The sequence below is a fragment of the Juglans regia genome, chromosome 6, assembly GCF_001411555.2.
Source record: "Juglans regia cultivar Chandler chromosome 6, Walnut 2.0, whole genome shotgun sequence".
Taxonomy (NCBI): Eukaryota; Viridiplantae; Streptophyta; class Magnoliopsida; order Fagales; family Juglandaceae; genus Juglans; species Juglans regia.
Genome location: NC_049906.1, coordinates 2,301,157 through 2,322,914, shown reverse-complemented (window position 1 = coordinate 2,322,914; position 21,758 = coordinate 2,301,157). Strand labels below are relative to the sequence as shown.

General features: G+C 36.7%; 2 protein-coding genes across 3 annotated transcripts; one reads left to right on the top strand and one right to left on the bottom strand.

Moving 5' to 3' along the window:
• The first annotated feature begins 11,251 nt into the window (after positions 1 to 11,251).
• Positions 11,252 to 12,298, top strand: LOC109005379. The gene has a single exon (XM_018984303.1). It carries the CDS (start codon positions 11,252 to 11,254, stop codon positions 12,296 to 12,298), a length of 1,047 nt encoding a protein of 348 aa, XP_018839848.1.
• A 3,619-nt stretch (positions 12,299 to 15,917) lies between these two features.
• Positions 15,918 to 21,548, bottom strand: LOC109005388. 2 transcript variants are annotated; one of them, XM_035691025.1, is made up of 6 exons: positions 21,371 to 21,548; positions 18,311 to 18,396; positions 17,148 to 17,864; positions 16,844 to 17,062; positions 16,641 to 16,765; positions 15,918 to 16,508 (listed from the first exon to the last, which is right to left on the bottom strand). In XM_035691025.1, the coding sequence occupies exons 1-6, from the start codon at positions 21,371 to 21,373 to the stop codon at positions 16,444 to 16,446; spliced, it is 1,215 nt and encodes a 404-aa protein (XP_035546918.1). In that variant the 5' UTR covers positions 21,374 to 21,548; the 3' UTR covers positions 15,918 to 16,443. The 2 variants fall into 2 exon arrangements, with proteins under 2 accessions (XP_035546918.1, XP_018839858.1); XM_018984313.2 differs by lacking the exon at positions 21,371 to 21,548 and adding an exon at positions 19,513 to 21,174.
• Positions 21,549 to 21,758: the final 210 nt, after the last annotated feature.

Here is a 21,758-nt window from a genome sequence, read left to right as displayed (position 1 = left end):
CATAGCTCTGGTTTGACAAGCATCACTCAAATTGCAACAAACTCCTCAACAACATCAACTTAGATTCATTCACAAAAGGCTCTGCTAGTATGATGAAATTCGGTTTCCTTCTCTTCACTAAATTTCGTAATCTTCTCTTTGACGTACCCAACCCACGAATATTCCAAAATAAAGGATTATACATCATAAATTATGTCGAGAGGGCTTGCTAGGAACCCTGGATGAACTTCGGACTAGCTTAACACTTGTTCCCACCTCCTTCATCATGACTTAAGCCTCGCTATCCGACAGACAATCTTAAAATTTCCCCAAGTGTGCTACGGATTCGGCATTAGGATCCGACGAGAAACCCCCTGCATAATAAGATCTTCCTCACGTGGTCCAATGCCAACCATTCCATCATTCTCATGCAACATAACCCTCTCAACAATGGGCGAAACACACTCAATTGCACCACACATCTCTTTGTGAAAAAATTCATCCAGCCTTGGATCGATTCCCAATTTCTATAATCCACGAGGCAGGGGACCATCCAAAGACCCATGAGACAGGTCACCCTCCTTTACTAACACAAATCCTGATTTCCATTCCCTACCTCCTTATCGGCAATAGACCAGTAGAAACAGCATCCTCCACAAGTAAAGACAGAGCACCACTCTCCCCCACCTGCGGAACTTGCATTGGATCCACAATCATCTCCACAGAAGAGGTACACGGGCCTAAATTTTGACCTCCTTCCCTTTACCCAGAAACCCAACACCCCTGAAAGCTCTTCAACCTCATCTCACGACCTTCAGCATCTTCCCTTTCACCCTCCTCTTGTGTCTTCAGAACCTAGATTTGCACCGTTTTCTCCCTCTCTTCTCCCCCTCTTTCCTATATCACATTCCATCTCATTTTCCCCCCCATCACGCCAATGATAGGTTTTGGCATTGTGCCCTTGAGTATTACATCTACAACAATACACCGAAAGGGTCTCATAAATAATCTCAATGTACAAACTAGATTGTTTATGAGGAATTCCTATCCAGAGCCCATGAAGCGGTTCATTTGCTGCATCCATTTCAACACACACTCAAGCCCCATCGTTAAGTTATCTCATCGCAAATACCTTCCAATTGGAGATGTAATATTTCTCATGAAGGATTCATGATAAATATTCAAAGGCAAGCCTGAAAGGACAACCCAAACTAGGACCAAGGATGGCTCCCTATCTTCATTAAAGTCCAGATGCCAATGAAACCCACAATAAGGCACCCCATCAATATCAGTCGCTTATCTAGAAAGAGCCTTCAAAACATCTTCTTCATTAGATAGCCTAATAAACACATTATGTGGCCTGCGCATAGAGGAAACAACTGGTTGCGAAACCAAGCCCCAATGACTTCGAATAAACAACCGAATGGCATCCAGCATTGGACATTGTCGCAAAAATTTCAAAACCAACGAAAACTTGAACGGTTCTACTGATCTATCAATCTCTTCCTTCGAAAAAAGAATATAAACTTCACCCTCAATCAGCTTAGAGGATCGCAGTGGGACAACAACCTCCGGGAGGAATTAGGGAGACTGCCAGACCAGAGCTCAAAAAAAGCAAAGCCACGTCAGCTTTTTTTATTCGTTGCAAAATGTCCCATCCAATAATGTATTGAAGTAATCCTAGATATTTTTTATCTATTGACGGAAAGAAATACCCTCCTCCTTGTTCTTTTATAACAATGGATCTCATTCCATTCATTAAAGGAAGATATACAAAGTTGACTTAAAAAACAAACCAATTACAAATGTTAGTATTTTGTTAGTACACTTTCGTGACTGATATGGTCTAGTTCAGACAACAAATCTCTAAAGACTGAAGTCTAAGAGATAGCACAGCTCTATCCATGACAGAGATTGCAGTAACCAAGTAACAAAACTCCATACCCGACTAATCGGAGTATATATGGATAGAGGTTTTTCTCCAAGACCCTCCTCCTTGAGACATTATGTACCTATTATTTTAATTTATCTCAATATTAAGCATGGTTGTTTAGAAAAATAAAAAATAAAAAAAATCCTTCTTAAACACTCATTGAGCCACTCCCGACTACACTTATAATTTCTTTCTTGTGGTCTGTCACCAGGAGAACAGGACTATTGTTGACATCGGAACCTGTACCATGACAATTTACTTGCATGACTTATCCATACGAGTAATAACACCATAAATTTTATAGAAGAAGTAATTTAATGCTCTTATTGTAAAACTTCAGACTTCCAACAAATATATTAATTAGCTGTCAAGATTCAAAGACGGGCTGATTTTTTATATGCATGGCACGTCGTAACCACACGTAAAAATTAGCTAGCTAGGTTGGGACTAATATATACCATTTACCAAACAGTACTACTACTATAGCTTTACATGAATTTGATAACATCTATCCTATTTCTCATGAGGGATTTTAAAGATCATGAATTAAGTCCTCGTATATATCCCAACCCATGCCTTCTTTAAAAAAACAAAATTAAAGACGCAACCAATTAATTATCAGGATATTTCATGTTGCATTTAGGAGACCCAAAAGAGAATTACAAGCTGCTAGCTAGCTAGTGACAATTGCGATTTCCTATAATCACCTATACATGATTCCAATTTCACTTGGTACTTAAACATTTATTAATGTGATATTGAAACTTAATTATCATGTAATAAGTTTTAGTCTGCTTCTTTATTTTTGCACGTGTAAATAGGAAGGTAGTTAACTTATTATTATTGTACTTTGGCAAATAAGGGTTTAGCAACAGCTTTGTATATAAAAGCTCAAGCTCATGTAATTACATAACATACGATACAATACAATAGAATATTTTTCCATCTTGGAAATTATTTCTTTTAACATGGTATCAGAAGAAATTAGGGTTCATTTCTAGTTTCCTCTTTAACGCAACTTTCCTTTCGATCATGGCTGAAAATACTAGTGAAAATTCCACTCGACCTCACATTAATGTTGAATCTGATCCACGGAGTCCCTATTTCCTCACCAATTCTGATCATCCTGGAGTTCTTTTGGTGAGTGAGAAACTGAGCAACAGTAATTACCATTCGTGGTCTCGCTCAATGTTTCTATCCTTGAAGGCACGAAATAAGCTCGGCTTCATCGATGGATCTCTTCTTGCTCCAGCCAGGGCTGATGTTCTGTTTTCTTCTTGGAGCAAATGCGACACCATTGTGTTGTCTTGGCTTCTTAATTCCTTATCTTCGAAAATTGCTCAGAGTGTAATCTATGTTGATTCCTCTCATGCAATGTGGCTCGAGTTGAAGGAACGTTTCTCTCAAGGTAACGGACCTCGGATTTTTGAATTGCAAACTGCTATTTCTGCATTACGTCAAGAACAGAGTGATGTTAGCACATATTTCACAGATTTAAAGGTACTATGGGATGAACTTTTGAATTATCAACCATTACCTATTTGTCATTGTCATGGTTGCACATGCAATTCCTCAAAGATTTTTGCTCAATATCATCATCAGTCCTATGTTATGACATTTCTGATGGGACTCAATGATGTTTTTGACAATGTGAGAGGTCAAATTTTGATGATGGAACCTTTGCCTTCCATTAATAAGGCATTTTCTCTTGTTGTCCAAGAAGAGAGACAGCGCCTTGTTAGTCATCGAACTCCTCATTCTACTTCTGTTGACTCTGTTGCTTTAGCTGCTAGATCTGAAAATTCTTTTAAGAATTTTAAAGGCAATGCACGTAGCAGACTTCTATGCAGTCATTGTGGTCTTGCTGGACACATTATTGACAAATGTTTCAAATTGCATAGTTATCCTCCTAACTACAAGTTTAAGGATAAATCCAAAGCTGGATCTGTCTCAGCTAACTCTGTTCAACAGTCCTCTATGGTTGCTGATACTTCATTCAACAATTTACCTATCACTGTGGATCAATATCAGCAATTATTAGCCTTACTCCAACCATCTCCTTCTACTGTCACTCCATCTGTCAATATGGCTTTGGTTCCCAATTTTTCAGGTAACCTTACTTCTTTTTGTCTTGCTGCACCTTCTATTAGTTCCTCCTCTTGGATAATTGACAGTGGAGCTTCAGACCACATGGTCCATTCTACAAGCCTATACACCAGTCCACCTACTGCTGTGTCTAATTCAGTTCGACTACCAAATGGTACATATGCCACTGTCACACACATTGGTGACATTATTCTGAGTCCCACCCTTACCTTAACCAATGTTCTATGTGTCCCCACTTTTTCATTTAATCTCATTTCTGTTAGCAAGATCACCCAATCCTTAAACTGTTGTCTAATTGTTAAAGCTGACAAATGTTTCTTGCAGGACCTAGTCACTTGGAAGATGATTGGGATGGGTGAATTGCATGATGGCCTCTACAAGTTGACTATTTCAAACCAATCTGCTTTACACAGTGCATCTCTTATCCCTACTTGTGTTTCTGTCCAATCTAATGTAGCCTTGTGGCATTTTAGATTAGGACATCCATGTTTTTCCAGATTACAACTTTTGAATAAACACATTCCTCATTTGTCTTCTAAGTTTGATTCATGTACCACTTGTCCTATTGCTAAACAAAAACATTTGCCTTTTCCAATTAGCAATAATAAATGTTCTGCTCTTTTTGATTTAGTGCATTGTGATATATGGGGTCCAATGTCAATTCCCACAAAAGAAGGTTTTAGGTATTTTCTTTCCATAGTAGATGATTTTTCTCGAGCTACTTGGATTTACCTAATGAAATCTAAATCTGAAACTGGTTTCCTTTTGCAGTCTTTCTTTGTTCATATAGAAACTCAGTTCTCTACTAAAATCAAAGCCCTTAGGTCTGATAATGGACCTGAATTTTCTCTCAAATCCTTCTTTGCTTCTAAAGGAGTCCTTCATCAATTGAGTTGTGTTGCTACTCCACAACAAAATTCTGTTGTGGAGCGTAAACACCAACATATTCTCAATGTGGCAAGATCCCTCCTCTTCCATTCTAAAATTCCTATCTGTTATTGGGGAGACAGTGTGCTTACTGCTGTCTATCTCATTAATAGAACACCAAGTCCTCTTCTTTCCAATAAAAGTTCTTTTGAACTTTTATATCATAAAGTTCCTTCTTACTCACATCTTAGAGTGTTTGGATGCTTATGTTTTGGCTCCACACTTTCTCATAATCGATCCAAGTTCTCTCCAAGAGCTATAAAGTCTGTTTTTCTAGGTTATCCCTTTGGTGTTAAGGGTTATAAATTGTTGAACCTAGAGACTCAGATTTGCTACATTTCTAGGGATGTAGTATTTCATGAAGATGTGTTTCCTTTTGAAACTTCTTCCTCAACACCATTTCAAACTCAAGATTGTTCTCTTCCACTTTCTGCTCCAAACTCTGATCTTCACCTTCCACCTTCAATTCCTTTTTCAGATACCAACTCTGGTATTCCAGTCACTTCCCCACCTACTCAGTTTAATCCTCCAAGAAGATCAACTCGAGATAGACATCCACCTTCCTATCTTCAGTTCTACCATTGTCAGCAGGCTACTTTGCAATCTTCTCCTTCCCTTCATCAACAAGCTGCTGGGTTCACTGCTCAGATTACTTCTCATCCCCTCAGTAAGTTTTTGACTTATGACAAATTATCTCCTTCTCATAAGTATTTTGTTCTTGCCACTTCCACTCTATTTGAGCCTAAGACTTTTTCTCAAGCTATATCTTATCCTGAGTGGAGACTTGCCATGCAATCTGAAATATCAGCATTAGAAGAGAATAATACTTGGGACTTAGTTCCTTTACCTGCTGGAAAACACCCTGTTGGTTGTAAATGGGTGTATAAATTGAAACTTAACTCAGATGGCAGTATTGAGAGATGTAAGGCTCGATTGGTAGCTAAAGATTACACTCAATTGGAGGGTTTTGATTACCATGAGACCTTCAGTTCAGTGGCTAAACTTACCACAGTTAGGCTTTTTCTGTCCATTGCTGCTGTCAAGAAATGGAACATTATTCAAATGGATGTGAATAATGCTTTCCTGAATGGTGACCTCCATGAGGAGGTTTATATGTCTTTGCCACCTGGTTTTGACAGCACGGGGGAGTCTAATATGGTTTGTAAACTTAAAAAGTCATTATATGGCTTAAAACAAGCCTCAAGACAATGGTTTGCCAAGTTTTCCTCAACTTTGATAGCTGCTGGTTTTACTCAATCGAAATCAGATTATTCCCTTTTCTCTAAGATTGAAGGCAACTCAGTCATCATGCTGTTAGTCTATGTTGATGATATCTTAATAGCTAGCAATGATGTTGCTTCTATGAATTCTTTAAAAGGATGTCTGAATGATCATTTCAAGCTAAAAGACTTAGGCCCTTTAAAGTATTTTTTGGGCCTAGAGGCTGCTAGATCTTCTAAAGGAATTCATTTGTGCCAAAGGAAATACTCTTTGGAAATTATTGAGGATTCTGGCCTGCTTGGTTGTAAACCAGCAAATTCTCCAATGGAACAAAATCTGGTTCTTAATTCCAGTGATGGTGATGAATTGGAAGATCCTTCTCAATACAGAAGGTTAATTGGGAGATTGATCTATTTGACTATTACAAGGCCAGATATTACTTTTTCTGTGCAAAAGTTAAGTCAATTCAGGCATAAGTCTCGAAAGCCACATATGGCAGCAGCTCACAGAGTAGTCCAGTATATCAAAAACACCATTGGTTTGGGTCTGTTTTTTTCTGCTTCTTCCACTGATTTTCAACTTAAGATATATACAGACTCTGATTGGGCAGCATGCCCTGACACAAGGAGGTCTGTTACTGGTTATACTGTGTTCTTGGGGAACAATTTGATCAGCTGGAAGTCAAAGAAGCAGCACACAATTTCTAGATCTTCAGCAGAATCAGAATATAGGGCAATGGCAGCAGCTGTGTGTGAAGTGATTTGGTTAAAAAATTTGTTGACAGATTTTGGTATTAAGCACTCTCAAGCTGCTCTCATGTATTGTGATAGTCAAGCCGCAATTCATATCTCATCTAATCCAGTTTATCATGAACGGACCAAACATATTGAATTGGACTACCACCTTGTGAGGGAGAAGCTACAAGATGGGATTATCAAACTGTTTCATGTAAGGTCTGCTAATCAAATAGCAGATGTTCTAACTAAAGCTCTCGGATTGTATCAATTTAATCATCTCATTGGCAAGATGGGACTAGTTAATATATATAGTCCATCTTGAGGGGGAGTAATAAGTTTTACTCTGCTTCTTTATTTTTGCACGTGTAAATAGGAAGGTAGTTAACTTACTATTATTGTACTTTGGCAAATAAGGGTTTAGCAACAGCTTTGTATATAAAAGCTCAAGCTCATGTAATTACATAACATACGATACAATACAATAGAATATTTTTCCATCTTGGAAATTATTTCTTTTAACATCATGACTTAATTATGATCTATTCAACACTTTTACAAGTACGGTCTGATGAGATATATATCCACCCAATATTAACCATTAATTAATTTGTAACCATACATATTTTCTTAATTATTTATAATTTTCTTCATTGATCAATGCTATTTTAAATTTTAAATTTTAAATTTTTTAATCCCTAATTATTACACGTACGGCCTGCTATAATACGATGCATTTAACTCATTTTACAAGTCAATCACTTAAAATATATATTACACGCCAATAAATTATTATGTACTAATTGTATATTGAAGATAAAAGAAAATTAGGATATATAAAATCAAGCTGATCTAGGAACTCCTTTGACAATTGACATTCATGCAGATTATACAATTAATTCATTTTCTTTTATATATGGACTTAGAATTTGCCAGGTGCTCTTTTGACCCCTTTAAGTTGTGTAAAGCGCTAGCTTGATGTAACATCGATCTGATTCCCTATCACGACCGGCATGCAACGTTGCCTCAACAAAATATATTGCCACGGGCAGCTTTGTCGTCCCAATTACCCCTCGCTTTTTGATGTGCCATGCGCACACACATATATATAGACGACTCTTTTTCATGGTCCGCGTCATCCAACGAGACCTGCAACAACCCGGCCTGCTTCCAGATCATGCAATAATAGTCCAAGTCCAACTACAATACACACATGCAGGCATATGGCAAGAGATCTATGACCATCCATGCAGGCATGCATGCCCTAGATCTGCTCTAAAAATATATAGCAAATTAAATACGTACTATTCTTCTTAATTACGTACGTACAAGAAGGTCATGAGATCATCATGTTAAAAGAGGTAGAAATATATATATTCTAGAGATTTCAAATTAATTCGAAGTTGCCAACCTTATAAATATTTAGGTCATGAAATCCCTTAGCATGGGATGTCCGGTTTTAATTTAATGTTTTTCCCAATCGATGAGCAAAAAATATTATGAAACCAGGAGTATTGATTGTAAATGGATAAGATTGTCTAAGTCCCACGTGATCGGATTGGGTGAAAATTAATTATTAGTTTATCTCGAAATCATGTTTTGTGGAATTGAAATTTGAAGCTGCTTTAATATCATATATATATATATATATATATATATATATATTATGGTTTCCTCCTTGAAGTAACCCTTTCTGACATGCATTGTGTAGACATGAGCTAAATTTTGTTATGATATCTCTTAAATATGAAAAAGAACGATATTTGAGAATTCTGAAAAATTGTACATTTATTTAGAAAGATGCTCCGACTTTTATTTTCAGTATGTAAGAATGACCTGGTTATGTTCTGGTACTATGTTCTGCTTTGATATGGCATCTAAAAACCTTTGGCATGGTGTATTGATTTTGCATCTGACTGTCTTTGCTCTGCTCTGCTCTGCTATGTTCTGCTCTGTTTGGGTTGGTATCAACTTCTCTATCTCTGAGTGCACCCACTTTGAAAACAAAGTGGTTTTATTGTGGTATTTCCTGTGTGCACACTCGGGACTCCGAAAAGAATAAAAGAAAGATTTCACATCTGTCTCTGTCTGGTTTGGCCACCGAGGTCAGCACAACCCTACCACAATATGAAACATAGTCTCTGCTCTGTGAGATGCTCTGTTTTGATGTGATAATGATACTCAGTTTATGTTATGCCAAAGTACTACGGGTTTTACTTGTCTTAAAATCATCGCTCTGTTACTTTTGAAAAACATGTTTTGTTCTACATGATAATCCTGGAAAATATTTTTGTTCTGCATGATGTACTTTGTAAATGCTCATGTTTGCACGCTAGTATATGTTCTCTGTTTACTAAGTTATTGATAACTTACTGTTTTAATATTATATATATATATATATATATATTATGGTTTCCTCCTTGAAGTAACCTTTCATTAAGATATTCATCGACTTTAATTAATGGCCGCGACGTTCGTACGTCGCACGCATTGTGGAGGGTTTATTGCTTGATCGTATTAATTTCTGCATTATATATAATTAAGTTGATATCTTCACGAAAATCCCGTTCCCCTCTGCAGATCAATACGTACAAAGGCTTGTTATAAGAGCTAGCATAGAGCCTTATTCCTGAGGATCGATCTGCTTGCGAGGATATAAATATATATCTATATATATATATATATATATATATCTAGCGATTAGATTGATCATGGTTTGCTGCTCTGATCTGTGCTGTCAAGTTTATGCTTGCAATGGCTTTCCATGCATGCTGCTAGTCTTCCAATTAGCCTTGCTGTTGATGTTCTCTGCTAGCCTTGCTAGCTGCATATAATAATATAAGTGTTATGCATGGTTGGGATGCTGTTTGGGATGATCTGTTGCACTTGATGCTGATGCTGTCCAGCATGAGTCTGCGTTGCTGTGGAGTTGTTATGATCTGCTTCATCTGTGTATGCATGGTAACTGGCTGAGTTGTTTGATGCAACTCTGCTCAGTTTTCTTGAGTTCTTGTTTGCTGCACGAGTATTTGATTATTAACTTGATATTCCTTGGGGAACGGCGTGTATGTGCATGGCAGTACTGGCTGGTATTCACGTTCCCAATCTAATTTATGGATCTGTTAAATAATTCACTCAGCGTTGAGTGTAAACAAAATCTTAATTAGAGCACACCTGAACAATTAAAAACTTTAATGTTATCCGCAAATTAAATAGGAAAATACTAGTACGACTCTCAAACGTGCGTGTCCACTCATTTATTTTAATTTTTTTTTAATAATAATTAAGGAAGTGACTATTAATAAATTTATATTTTTTTATAATTAAAATTATTTTAAAAATACTTAAAAAGAAAGAGGAAGAAAACTATTTACACTAATGGACGTGGATATTATTTGGTGCATGCACCCCGGCAATTATATATATGTGTGTGTGTGAATTCTGAACTTTCACACTCACATGATGATGACTACCCCACAAATACCAATCCCCAAGGACAGAAAGGTCGATATATGCTCAGAGACAAGAGAAATAAGTCCTACCGTATTCGTGCGGCTCTGATCTTCTTTGAAGCTCCCACACTGCCATAGGAGAGGCCCACATGATGAATTTTTGCTGCTTAAGCGCCATGTATGATTCAGTCATCTTGACCATGTTTGTGACAAGATAGCTAATTATTAGTACGTAATTGACTTGTCCAACACAAAACGAGTAGTACTAGATGTTTTACTTTTCATCTTAAAGATTTTTGTTATACATAAATTGGTGTGTACACTACTTAATTATAAGTAGAATTCATTATAATTTTAAAAAAATCAAAATATTAATATTTTTTAATATAACTGACGTGAAAATTTTCTATATAGCGATGTACTGAGCGTATAAAAAATAAGATTTTTGAATAGATTTTCTCTATTTTAAATAGTTTCATAATTAGTTAAATGAAACCCAAAGTAGTCATATTGTTATGCATCTTGAAATTATAAAATTCAAGATGAAAAGTAGTCATATTGTTATAACTCTTCTCGGACAAAATTCATATATAAGCTTACGTGGATGCCAGGTCATGATCATCTCCCTGATCTGTGATTGGCACACGACCCCTTCCAACTTCCACAAAAGTATAGACCAATTCATACCATCACGTACGAAACCGTCCAATACTTACCATTTCTTTAACATCCCCTCCAAGTGGACCACTTTTTATTATATGTAATCTTTTCTTGCATTAATTAATCATTCCTACTACGCGATTGACTTTCTCTTCTTTTATATATATATATATATATATATATATATATATATATATATATATCTTTATGTGTTAACCGTCAATATTCAGCTAGCTAGCATGGATTCTTCGTCGGATATCCCTGCCGCCGGCAGATCACCAAGAATTAGAGAGCTCCAAGGTACTCGTCCCCCGCGTCTCAGAATAAACACAGAATCCCACAAGATCAAGAAACGTTCCCCGGCGCAGCCACACTCTCAGCCTCGAAAGCCAGTCGTAATCTACTTGGACTCACCTAAGATAATTCACATCAGCCCAGAAAACTTCAAGACACTTGTTCAACGCCTGACCGGATTGCCATCATCATCCTCGTCTTCATCTTCTTCCACATCCATCGTTGATCAGTCTAGCAACCCTTTCAACGGCAACAACAATGGTACAATATCGTCGACGGCGGCTCTTGATCAAGGGAAGAAACAGCAAGAAGCTGGTGGCGTCGACGTGGGTGGCATGGCAGGGATATTGGGTGTTGATCGCGGGGTTGAGATGATGGGTTCTTTTCCGGGAATACTGTCACCAGTGCCAACTACACTTCCTCCAATTCCACCAAACTTTTTCTCCCCCCCATCTGTTCCGACCCATCTTAGCAATTTCTTTCCCGATTTAAGCCCTGTACTGCTTCATGGTGGCACGAACAATCACATGGAAGGTAGTTTCATGCCAAGTTCTTCGAACTTAGTTTCAGTACCACCAATTACATACCGGCCTAGTATAACTTCATCGATAAATTACTTATTCAACATTTCTTTGGGCATGGAAGGTAGTACTTTCATGCCTAGACCTTCAAGCTTTGGTTCACCTCCAATGACATACCCTAATAATTCATGTTACTCATTCAACAATTCTTTTGGCATGGAAGGCGGTTTCATGCAGCCTAGTCCTCCAAGCTTTCATGTTTCACCTCCAATGGCATACCCTAGTACAATACCATCCATAGATCAGTATTCATTCAACAATTCTTTTGGCATGGAAGGTAGTTTCATGCAGCCTAGTCCTCCAAACTTTGTTTCGCCTCCAGTATTGACATACCCTAGTACAACTCCAATATCCATAGATGATGACGATGATATTGATGAGAACTTATTAAATAGTTTTTTTGGCAATTGATCATATTCGTTATTCTTCCCTGTTGCGCACTACGGGAGATGAGAGACTTAGACAGGTCTTTTCTTAATTTTTTTGGTATAGCTTCAATGGTGATCAAGAAGAAGATCATATATATACAGAAAGGGGTATTTTTGTGGAGATCGATGCTACTTTGAAGACTTCTTAATGGCATTAATTTTCTGTTTTCAAATTCAAGTTTTAATTTGGTGGGCCATACTTCAGGACTATTTGCCTCAAATCACATCCTTTTCTCAATTGCTTTCATTTCTTGTTATGTCTCGTAATTAACTTGCAACGTACATTAACATTTAATTCTCAATGATCTCTCTGATCTTTTTATGCTTTTTGCACAAATTTTACACTTGCCTCCAATTAGTTCATTGAGTTTGAGGCCTAATTTGGGTACTGAGAATAATATTTTATTATTATTTATTATTATTTTTCATTAGTACTATTTACTACTATTTAATATTCTATCATTACTTTTTTATTACTATTCACAAAATATCTAAAAATACCTCACTACTCAAACGCAACTTAAAACTACTTAAATAACGCATGCCTAATTTCCATAATCTTCTTCTCTTTTTACCGTCCCTCGATCCATCGTTAATTGGCCTTGTAGAAGCCAGGCATGCATGCATGCATACATGCTTGATATTGCTTCCAAAAGGGTTTGTAATATACTCCTTAACTAGTACGTACTAGGGCCCGATCGAGCAATATTTAGAAGAATTAAAAAAAGTATGACGTTTTCATTGCCATTAATTACATCATGGTATTTGGTCTTAAGATCGAAACTGATGATCATGATCATCACGGTCAACGTGCCCATTGAAGAAAGCTAAATAATTAGACACCTAACAATTTTAGGATCTGCTTGCATGTGTGGTTGCAATTCTTTTATGACCAGTCCCATTCCAAACCATAATAAACCTTTCAAAAATGATCGTCAGCTTTGGAAAGCTACCCCGAGAAACTATGTTTGATTTTTCCTAAAAACGTGTTGAGAATTTTGTAACTAATTCTAAGCCTCAATTAGCGGATTAGATTTCCTTAAGTAGACCGACGTACCATGAGTTATATCTCTATTATATAATATGATACCATGTCAAATTATCTAGTGTCCAAATAATCATGAGTGCTCATCAGACTTTTCATGGTTGATTAATGAGCTTAATATTTTCAATGTTTTCTAAATGTTATAAAGGGAATAATGAAGAGTCGAATCAGCAAAGTCAAGAATATTACTAACTACAAGAAAAATATTTATTCATAGTAAATAATCATTTTCATCACAATTTTATTAAGAAAAGTTCTATTCAGCAGCTCTACAACACGTATACATCTACTAAGGGAGAAAGAATAAAAAGATAAAAAAAATAATAATTAAACACCCATATCAGTAGATGTATGGTTTAAGGTTGCTGAGTAGAAAAACTCTTTTATTAATATTAAAAGAAAAATGGTGCCCTCTATTTTTGTTTATTTAATTTTTTGGATACGGTCGGCCATGGCCATGACTCGGTCGTAAACTCATTTCAAAGCCCTTCATTAGACAACATAATCTCAGTCCGACAGTGATAAATGTGCGGTGCCGCATTTTACGTAATGGGATGAAAGTGTGGGTGTATAGTATTACTCTCCAAATTTAACCACATTTAAAAAAAAAAATACGCAAGAATACTCCACAATACTTATGAACAAGCATTAGTACTTAATGAGAGAACGCGATAATGTGACTGATCAATAGGAGCAAATTAGCTTCTATTTCATAAATAAAATTTTATATATTATATGTTTTATTACTAACACGCGACTGATCATTTATTTATCGCTTCTACTCGATTTTTTAACGTCGTATATATGTGCATATATATGTTCATAACTCTTCTAATTATATTGATCTTGATTATCATGATCATTTCCTGGATCTAATAATGGAGGCCTACTTTGTTTGGTTCTGTCTGTCAGATCAACAAGTTTAGTTCATGAAGATTGCCAAACCTGCTTAAAATTAGCCGCCTAATAAACAATAAAGTTATTATTATTTGAGCTTAATTAATTAATTAATTACATGGAAGCTCAACTTTAACTTTTAGTTCAATATTAATCATCCATGCATACGCATGCACCTCAAATTAATTAAGTGCTTAAATATTGATCATCCTAATCTGCTTGCTTGGCTTTATAAGTTAATAATTTTCATGCAGACCAGCTCTGATCACAGCTTTCTCGAGTAATACTACTCATTATCTTAATTCTCATCATTCTATTATATGGTATTAGATTATTGGAGACTATTTATTATATTTCATTTATAAACTTATCATTTAATATTACATCATGGGATGATGAGAGAATGATGAGAAAATAGATGATGAATATATTTTTTTTCACTCAGCAATAATCACTTTCTTAACTATTAAAAAAAATAAAAATAAAACATAAAAATTTATGAGTGGGCCCATTTGGTGGTCATATTATCATTTTTCATTTGTAAAACAACGTGCACTGACCTTTTTCAGGTTGAATCGACTAAACCTTTTTACTTTCCCACTTCCTTTCTAAAACTTCAAGGATATATATATTTGCTCCTAATTGGGTGTATATGCTGTGTATGAACAAATCTATTTTGGGGTTGGGAAGTCAAGATATTTAGCATACATATATACATACATACATATATATATATATATTACTCAATCACTTGTTTAATTGTTTTTTTTTTTTTTCTCTTCTTTTGTCCAAAGCTACATGGGAGTGTATGGTTGGATTAAGAGAAGTTTAGGAAGGAAAAACTAGCCTACTAAAGATCAAATTGTAATTTTTTTTTTTTTTTTAATTTAGTTGGTACCTTATGATCAGTACACAAATTTCGTCGTAAACCAGCTATCAGAGATAATTTCTTAGTCACGTTCCTTCTAGATGGATTAGGTCATTGGTCCACTTCTAATAGAAAAAAGTTGACACCATATTAAATACATTGAATGCTGTAGACCTGAAGTATTATGTTTTGAGAAATACTTTAACTATAAAAGTAAACCCACAAAGTAACGTAATTTATTAATGTAGTATGCCAGATTATAAAATTACTTTTATTGTGAAATAGATATGACAAATCATATAAAATCATATCAACTTCTGAGTTTACTTTTGTATAATCTTCCAGACTAATTGAAGGCATAGGTCATAATTATACCATTGGCTTAGTTTGGGATGTTGTCAAAAGTGAATTCCCTTTTTCCCATTTACATGCACCCATGACTGGGGAAGTCTTTCCAGTCGCTGCTTTTTTAATGCAGTCAAGTTTTGAACTTTCAAACTAGGCCTTTTAGAGCTCATTCACGATGGTTTGATCTTTTCTTGTAATATCCCAAACTCTATTAAAAATGTGTTTTTCTGAAAAAGATTCACCATCTAGTCCATGACCAATTGCTACCTTATCAAACACTAATCAGGAACCGGATGAGTTCTTGGAATCTTGACCACTGTTTCAATTCAATGGGTTTAAAGACCACTTTTGCTTGAAATTTGAGTCAAACGATTGGCCGCTTTCTATTCACTGACCCTAAATGGGTTTCAACTTTTGCAACTCTTGATCATCCTGGAGCATACATTTATTAAAAAAAATGTTATATATGAGTGATAATATTTTCATGGGCTTGACCTCACAATAACGAAAAACATTATACAGGACATAAAATCTACTTTCCATGACCATTTACCTAAATGTAAACAAAAAACAATGAATTTAATAACTCCATGATGATTAGTTCAAGAAATGAGTTCTGTGAAACATCGATCCCACCTCCATGTGTAGACTTGACCAGCCAAAAGATCGACTCAAGGATTAGAGGAATACTCATGGATTTTTTTAAGCATACAAAGTTCCAATTCCTGCTCCATATTCATGGCTCTGTTCCCTGATTGACTTCTAATCTCAGCAGTGTCAGCCTAAATGACTAAAGTTTTCGGACCTCGCCAAAATCACTAGTGATATTTACATTCTGAAGAGCAAAACCAAAACTTTTATCTTAAAACCATAACTACCATTGTTGTTTAACGAACAGGTATTGAAATCCACCGATCCCAGCTCAAGGCATTTGTATCGGTCTTCTCCACTTCAGAGACACCTGGGTTTCTTACCTGTGAAGCTTTTGCTTTTTTTGCCTGAACACACCCCACAGATAAAACTTCCCCTGAAATCCTGCAAATCGATCATTTTTTCTTCTTTAAAAAACAAAACGAGTTTTACTTCATGCAAAAAAAGATATTAAAATGAAGTTCACTAAAACAAAATAAGGATTGCTTTTGGGAAATTTAAGACAATTGGGCTCACTCCAATACTGCACAGGCAGTTTCTTCGAAGGGAAAACTAAAAGTTCTGCATTTTTAACCAAAGATCTCAACGCAAGGTCTTGGCCAATCATCAATTTTACCAGCCTCTCACAAGCAATTTCATCACTGCAAAAGTACTAATATTTAGAAGACTCCAATCACATTAATGAGAGGAAAGTAATTAAACTTTTTCATAAACATCACCTTTCATTGTCTGGAAAGAAATAAAGAGCAATACTCTGATCAGTTGGGCCCCACTTCTCAAAACCTTTTGGCCACACTTGAGACCTAAGAAGCAACTCGGCATAAAGCAACTCCGGTATCAATTTTGTCTCCTCACAGACTTTAGAACATGCTAAGCTAGACAAATGGGCTACAATGCTAAGAGGGTCAAAACTATTGTTGCAGATGCATAAACTACCCCTGTCGACAAAAACAGAGCACAACTTTACAAGTTGCCTCAGATGTGAAAGCATTACTTAAGAGAACGTCAACGAAAAAAGACTACCTCCATATAGGATCAACAATAGGCTGTGAAGGGACATGGCGTTCTAAGACATCGGAAGTTGCTATTTGAGAGGTTTTAAGAGATTCAATCTCCCCATCAAGACTGGTCCCATCATTCAGATCCAGTCGGAACTCTTGTCCAAGCTTCAGATCTTTCTCACAATTCTTACGACCATGTGTCTTTATGCATTGAATAGAAGAGCTAACATCTTCAACACCTTCATCCAAATTGGCTCCATCTTTCAGATGGAGTCCTGATTCTTGTCCAAGCTTCTGACCTTCTTCGCATTTCTCACCACAATGGATGTCACAGAGTTTAGGATACCCCTGTCCAAGCTTCTGACCTTTTTTCCAGATCTCACCACAATGTGTCTCATTCAGTTGAAGGGAAGGAATACTATCACATATTCTCACATCCGTTTCAACCACAGAGACACTGATGTCCCTTCTATTCTTCTTCTTCTTCTTCTTCTTCTTCTTCTTGTTCTTTTCAAATTTCTCGTTATCCTTCAATCCTTGGATGTTGTTATTATTCTTATTTAACCCGATTCTAGATTGGACTGCTCGCTTATTTTCTGAATCAACAGAATGCCTTACTCTAGGAGGGAAAGGGCTAGGTAAGTTGATAGTATATAGCTTTCCAACCTTTGGTTCACAATCGTCACAAAACCAAGTAACATATTCATCAAAAGTTGCTGGCAGTACTTCCAAGCAATAGCTGGGGAAACCCAAAAGAAAACTTAGTCGAAAAATAGCCCTTAACTAATAGGAAAATTACAACCACATGAAATCCGTTCTCTTGAATATAGAGCTGCACCCATTTTAAGTTGTTTTTTTTTTTTTTAATGTAGTCATAGCATTTAAAATAAGCCAAATGATTTTTTTTATGAGTAATAAGAAACAAGTCCAATCAAAACAGGAATCCACAGAGCAATACAACTTCACTCTTTGTGATGCTATTTATATTTCCTATGTGTTCAAACAATTAATACAGCGGCAGTGGAGTTATTTCATATTCTACAAAGCATCCAAACGAACAGAATCAGAAATACTGTCTATTACTGTCATACGTGTATGCAGACACCCTCTAGAGCATAAACACACGCACACATATTGCAAATGACGCATACCAATACCCATCACAAAAAACGCAACAAGTCATACCGATGCTCAGCAGAAACCTGGCATTTTGCACAGTAGATTAAAGCCACAGAGAAGCCTCTGTCACCACATTTCTGACAAATAGTCACCTACAGAAACAAAAGTAGACAGTAATTGGAGCATTGCCATCATATATCCACATATAACTATTATACATCTACAGATAAGTAACACAACTTTTCATCTCTCTCTTTACCCCCTACATATTGCAAGTGTGTGTGTGTGTGTGTGTGTCTGAGGCCCCAAAGCCCACACCAAAGACATGCATCATTACAACCCATCCTAACTATATTCCTTCAATGATAGCAGTCACAGCTGGAAAACTTCAAACTTAAAAGTTTATGTAAACAAAAAATAGCACCAATACAAATGATGTATACAAGGAATGTGTGAACTGGAAACATAAAGTAAAGAGATTGTTGCTAAACCAGGATGGGAATAGCGTTAGGGAATAAATGGTGACTGTTACATGATCCTTTTACATAAGGAACAAATGAACATATGACAAAAATTCAATTTGGTATATCACGTAAACAAAACCAATTATAATACTAAGTAAATGACGTGGTACATGGGAACTATGGACTTAGGCCAAAGGATTGATGATAAATAAGCTATTGCAGACCTCACAGAGAGCAGCATTTGAGCAGAATGCTTAGAAACAATGATTATTTAATTGTATACAAACCTCCTCTTTTAACTATGATTAAGAGAGACAAACAGTTGACAAATAAAGGTTAAGTCACTCATGAGACAGCCTGAACACACAAGTGAACTTGATGTAAATATGTCTAAGACCAGATGAAAAAACAAATCAGGTATCAATTCTCAGTCATAATCAAAGAACACCAGTAACCAGTGGCTAATGTACAATGGTTCCGTTAAATGAGCAGTGAGAATTATACAAGGAACAAGGCATGAATAGAAATTGCAAAAAGACATGAGTTCTTCTACTTTGAAGCTGGTGTGCAAAAGCACACCCTCCATTTTATTGACATGGCAAGACTCGATTTGTAAGAGATTTTAATTTTAGGTTTTTCTACCAAATCAAGTCTTACCATGTCAATAAAATGGAAGATGTGCTTTGCACACCAGCTTCCAAACAGAATTTTTCAAAAGACATACATGGTAATCAAATGACGTACTAAAGCCATGCGTGGACAAGGTAATGAAAAGGACATGCACATAAAACAAACATGACCTACGTCCTCTAGTGAAGACTCCATATCCTTTTTCCAAACTTCCAAGTCATACAAAGAGCCACAGTGTACCTCTACTCCAGCATACATGTTCTAATTATGCGGTTCCCTCACATTGATACAAAGAAACCTACACGTACAACCGAGATATATAATGTTCTTTGAATGCACAGTCGGGCCCCCTTGTATTGGAACAACTCAAAACCACGAAATCCTAACAAACTATTAATCCAATTACAAAGCTTATATTGAATTGATAAGTACTTAGGGTACTAATTCTTCTCTCTCCCGTCTCTCTGAGAAGGAAGAGGCGGAGCAAAAAGTCTTGGCTTCTGTGAGGGTAGAGTGATAAGTCAATAGGGTGCTAGGACGAGGGTTAATGGAGGGACTGGAGGAAGTAAGGGATCAGTTCCATTTGTCTGAAGAGGAAAACTCTTCGATTGATCTCAATGAAGGCTTATCAGAGGAAGTATTACGTAAGGGAGAAAGGATTCTGGTGGGGAAGATTTGTGCCAATCAACACCATTGGGCAGGAAGTTCTCCGAACAACAATGGCAAAAGTATGGAAATTGAGCAAATCAGCGTCTTTCAAAGAAATCAAGCGCAATTTATTCATTATTATGTTCACGACCATAGTAGACAAGGAGAGAGTCATGAAGGGCAGACCATGGCTGTTCGATAGTTACTTATTGGTGCTAAAACCGTTTGATGGGTTCTCCCAACCTCATCTGTTGAATTTCACAATAGAGGTATTTTGGGTTCAATTTCATAACCTTCCTCTGGTTTGTTTAAACGGTGACAGAGGGATTCTCATTGGAAAATCTGTAGGAAACGTACTGGAAGTTTATGTGCACGAGGATGGGGTAAATTCCTAAGAGAGAAAATAGAAATTGATCTGACAAAAGCCCTGGCTAGAGGAAGAACTGTGAATTTGCAAGGGAAGAGGAGTTGGGTCCCAATGAAATACGAAAAATTCCCTTGAATGTGCTTCAATTGTGGTTGTGTAATACACCAAGCTCAGGGCTGCAAAAAAATGGGTAAACAAAAATTAGCAGAGGAGCAGAACAACAATTTGGTCTACAGTTGAGAGCCGAACTGATTAGGAAGAAGACTTTCTTTAGATCGAAGGAGCCGGAAGAAGGTGATCAAACTGATACAGCCCATCGGAAGGGGTGGAACAAAAGGGGAGCAACCCAAAAACCAGGCCAGGCACGGCAGTGGCCGATGACTCAATCAGTGGACCCGTTTTAGGGAAGAGCAAGATTGAAGGCTTTCCCCAAGGGAATCAATTGGTGGAAAGGAAAGAATTGACCACAAGGAATCAGTGGACGAATCTGTAGATTCTGATGCAGGTGTGGCACTTATGGAAGGTCGAGAAAAGATATTCTCGGGGAGGAAATTGAGGGAATCTGTGATTTTTCGAGATAATATAGGCAGGAGTGAAGGAGGAGGTGATGGAAGTGGGGGTCAAACAGAATCCAGTTTCCTAACAGCAAACCCTGGTCTGCCAACTAGGCCCATCCTGGAAAGCAATATGAAGGAAGCGGAGAGAGGAAAGACCAGTTGGAAAAGGAGAGACAGAAACAAAGGTAACTCCTCTGAACCTGTTCTATGTAGTCTATCCAAAAAATCACAATGCTTGTAAATCTCACAACTCAAGCTATCAAATTCAAACCCTAGTTTGTATACAAACCCAGAAATTAATCATAAATATCATTCATTTCCACCAAACCCATTTCAGACATCGCAAATATATCCCCAACAACTTCACAAAAAGTTGTATTTTTACCAAGGAAAAAAAATTAACATTCAGTAACTGAAAACAAGCGAAAAGATTCCAATTATACAAGTGAAAAATGCAAACCATTGTGGAGAGAGTTTCAATGTTCCAACCCGTAATGCTGTCCACACTTTCTACGAGAGTGAAAAATGTATGGGAATGGCATTAACCCTAAAAGAGAGATATAGGAGCAGTGAGTTTAGGATTGTTTCGACTTGAGAGACGTGCGGTGCATGCGAGCGAGATTGCTAATAACGGGTGCGCCGTATGCGCGACCAAATTATACGGTCAGCGTGCAACCGACAACTTTATGTATGAAAAGAAACTTTGAGAACAGTGACAGAGTCCACGCACCACCTACACCAACAAGCCCACATGGGCTTGTTTGCCAATAAAGTCAACAAAACCGATTTTCCGCAAAATTTACGTGCGTTCACACGGCCTTCCATTCTCATCTCAACCTATAAATTGA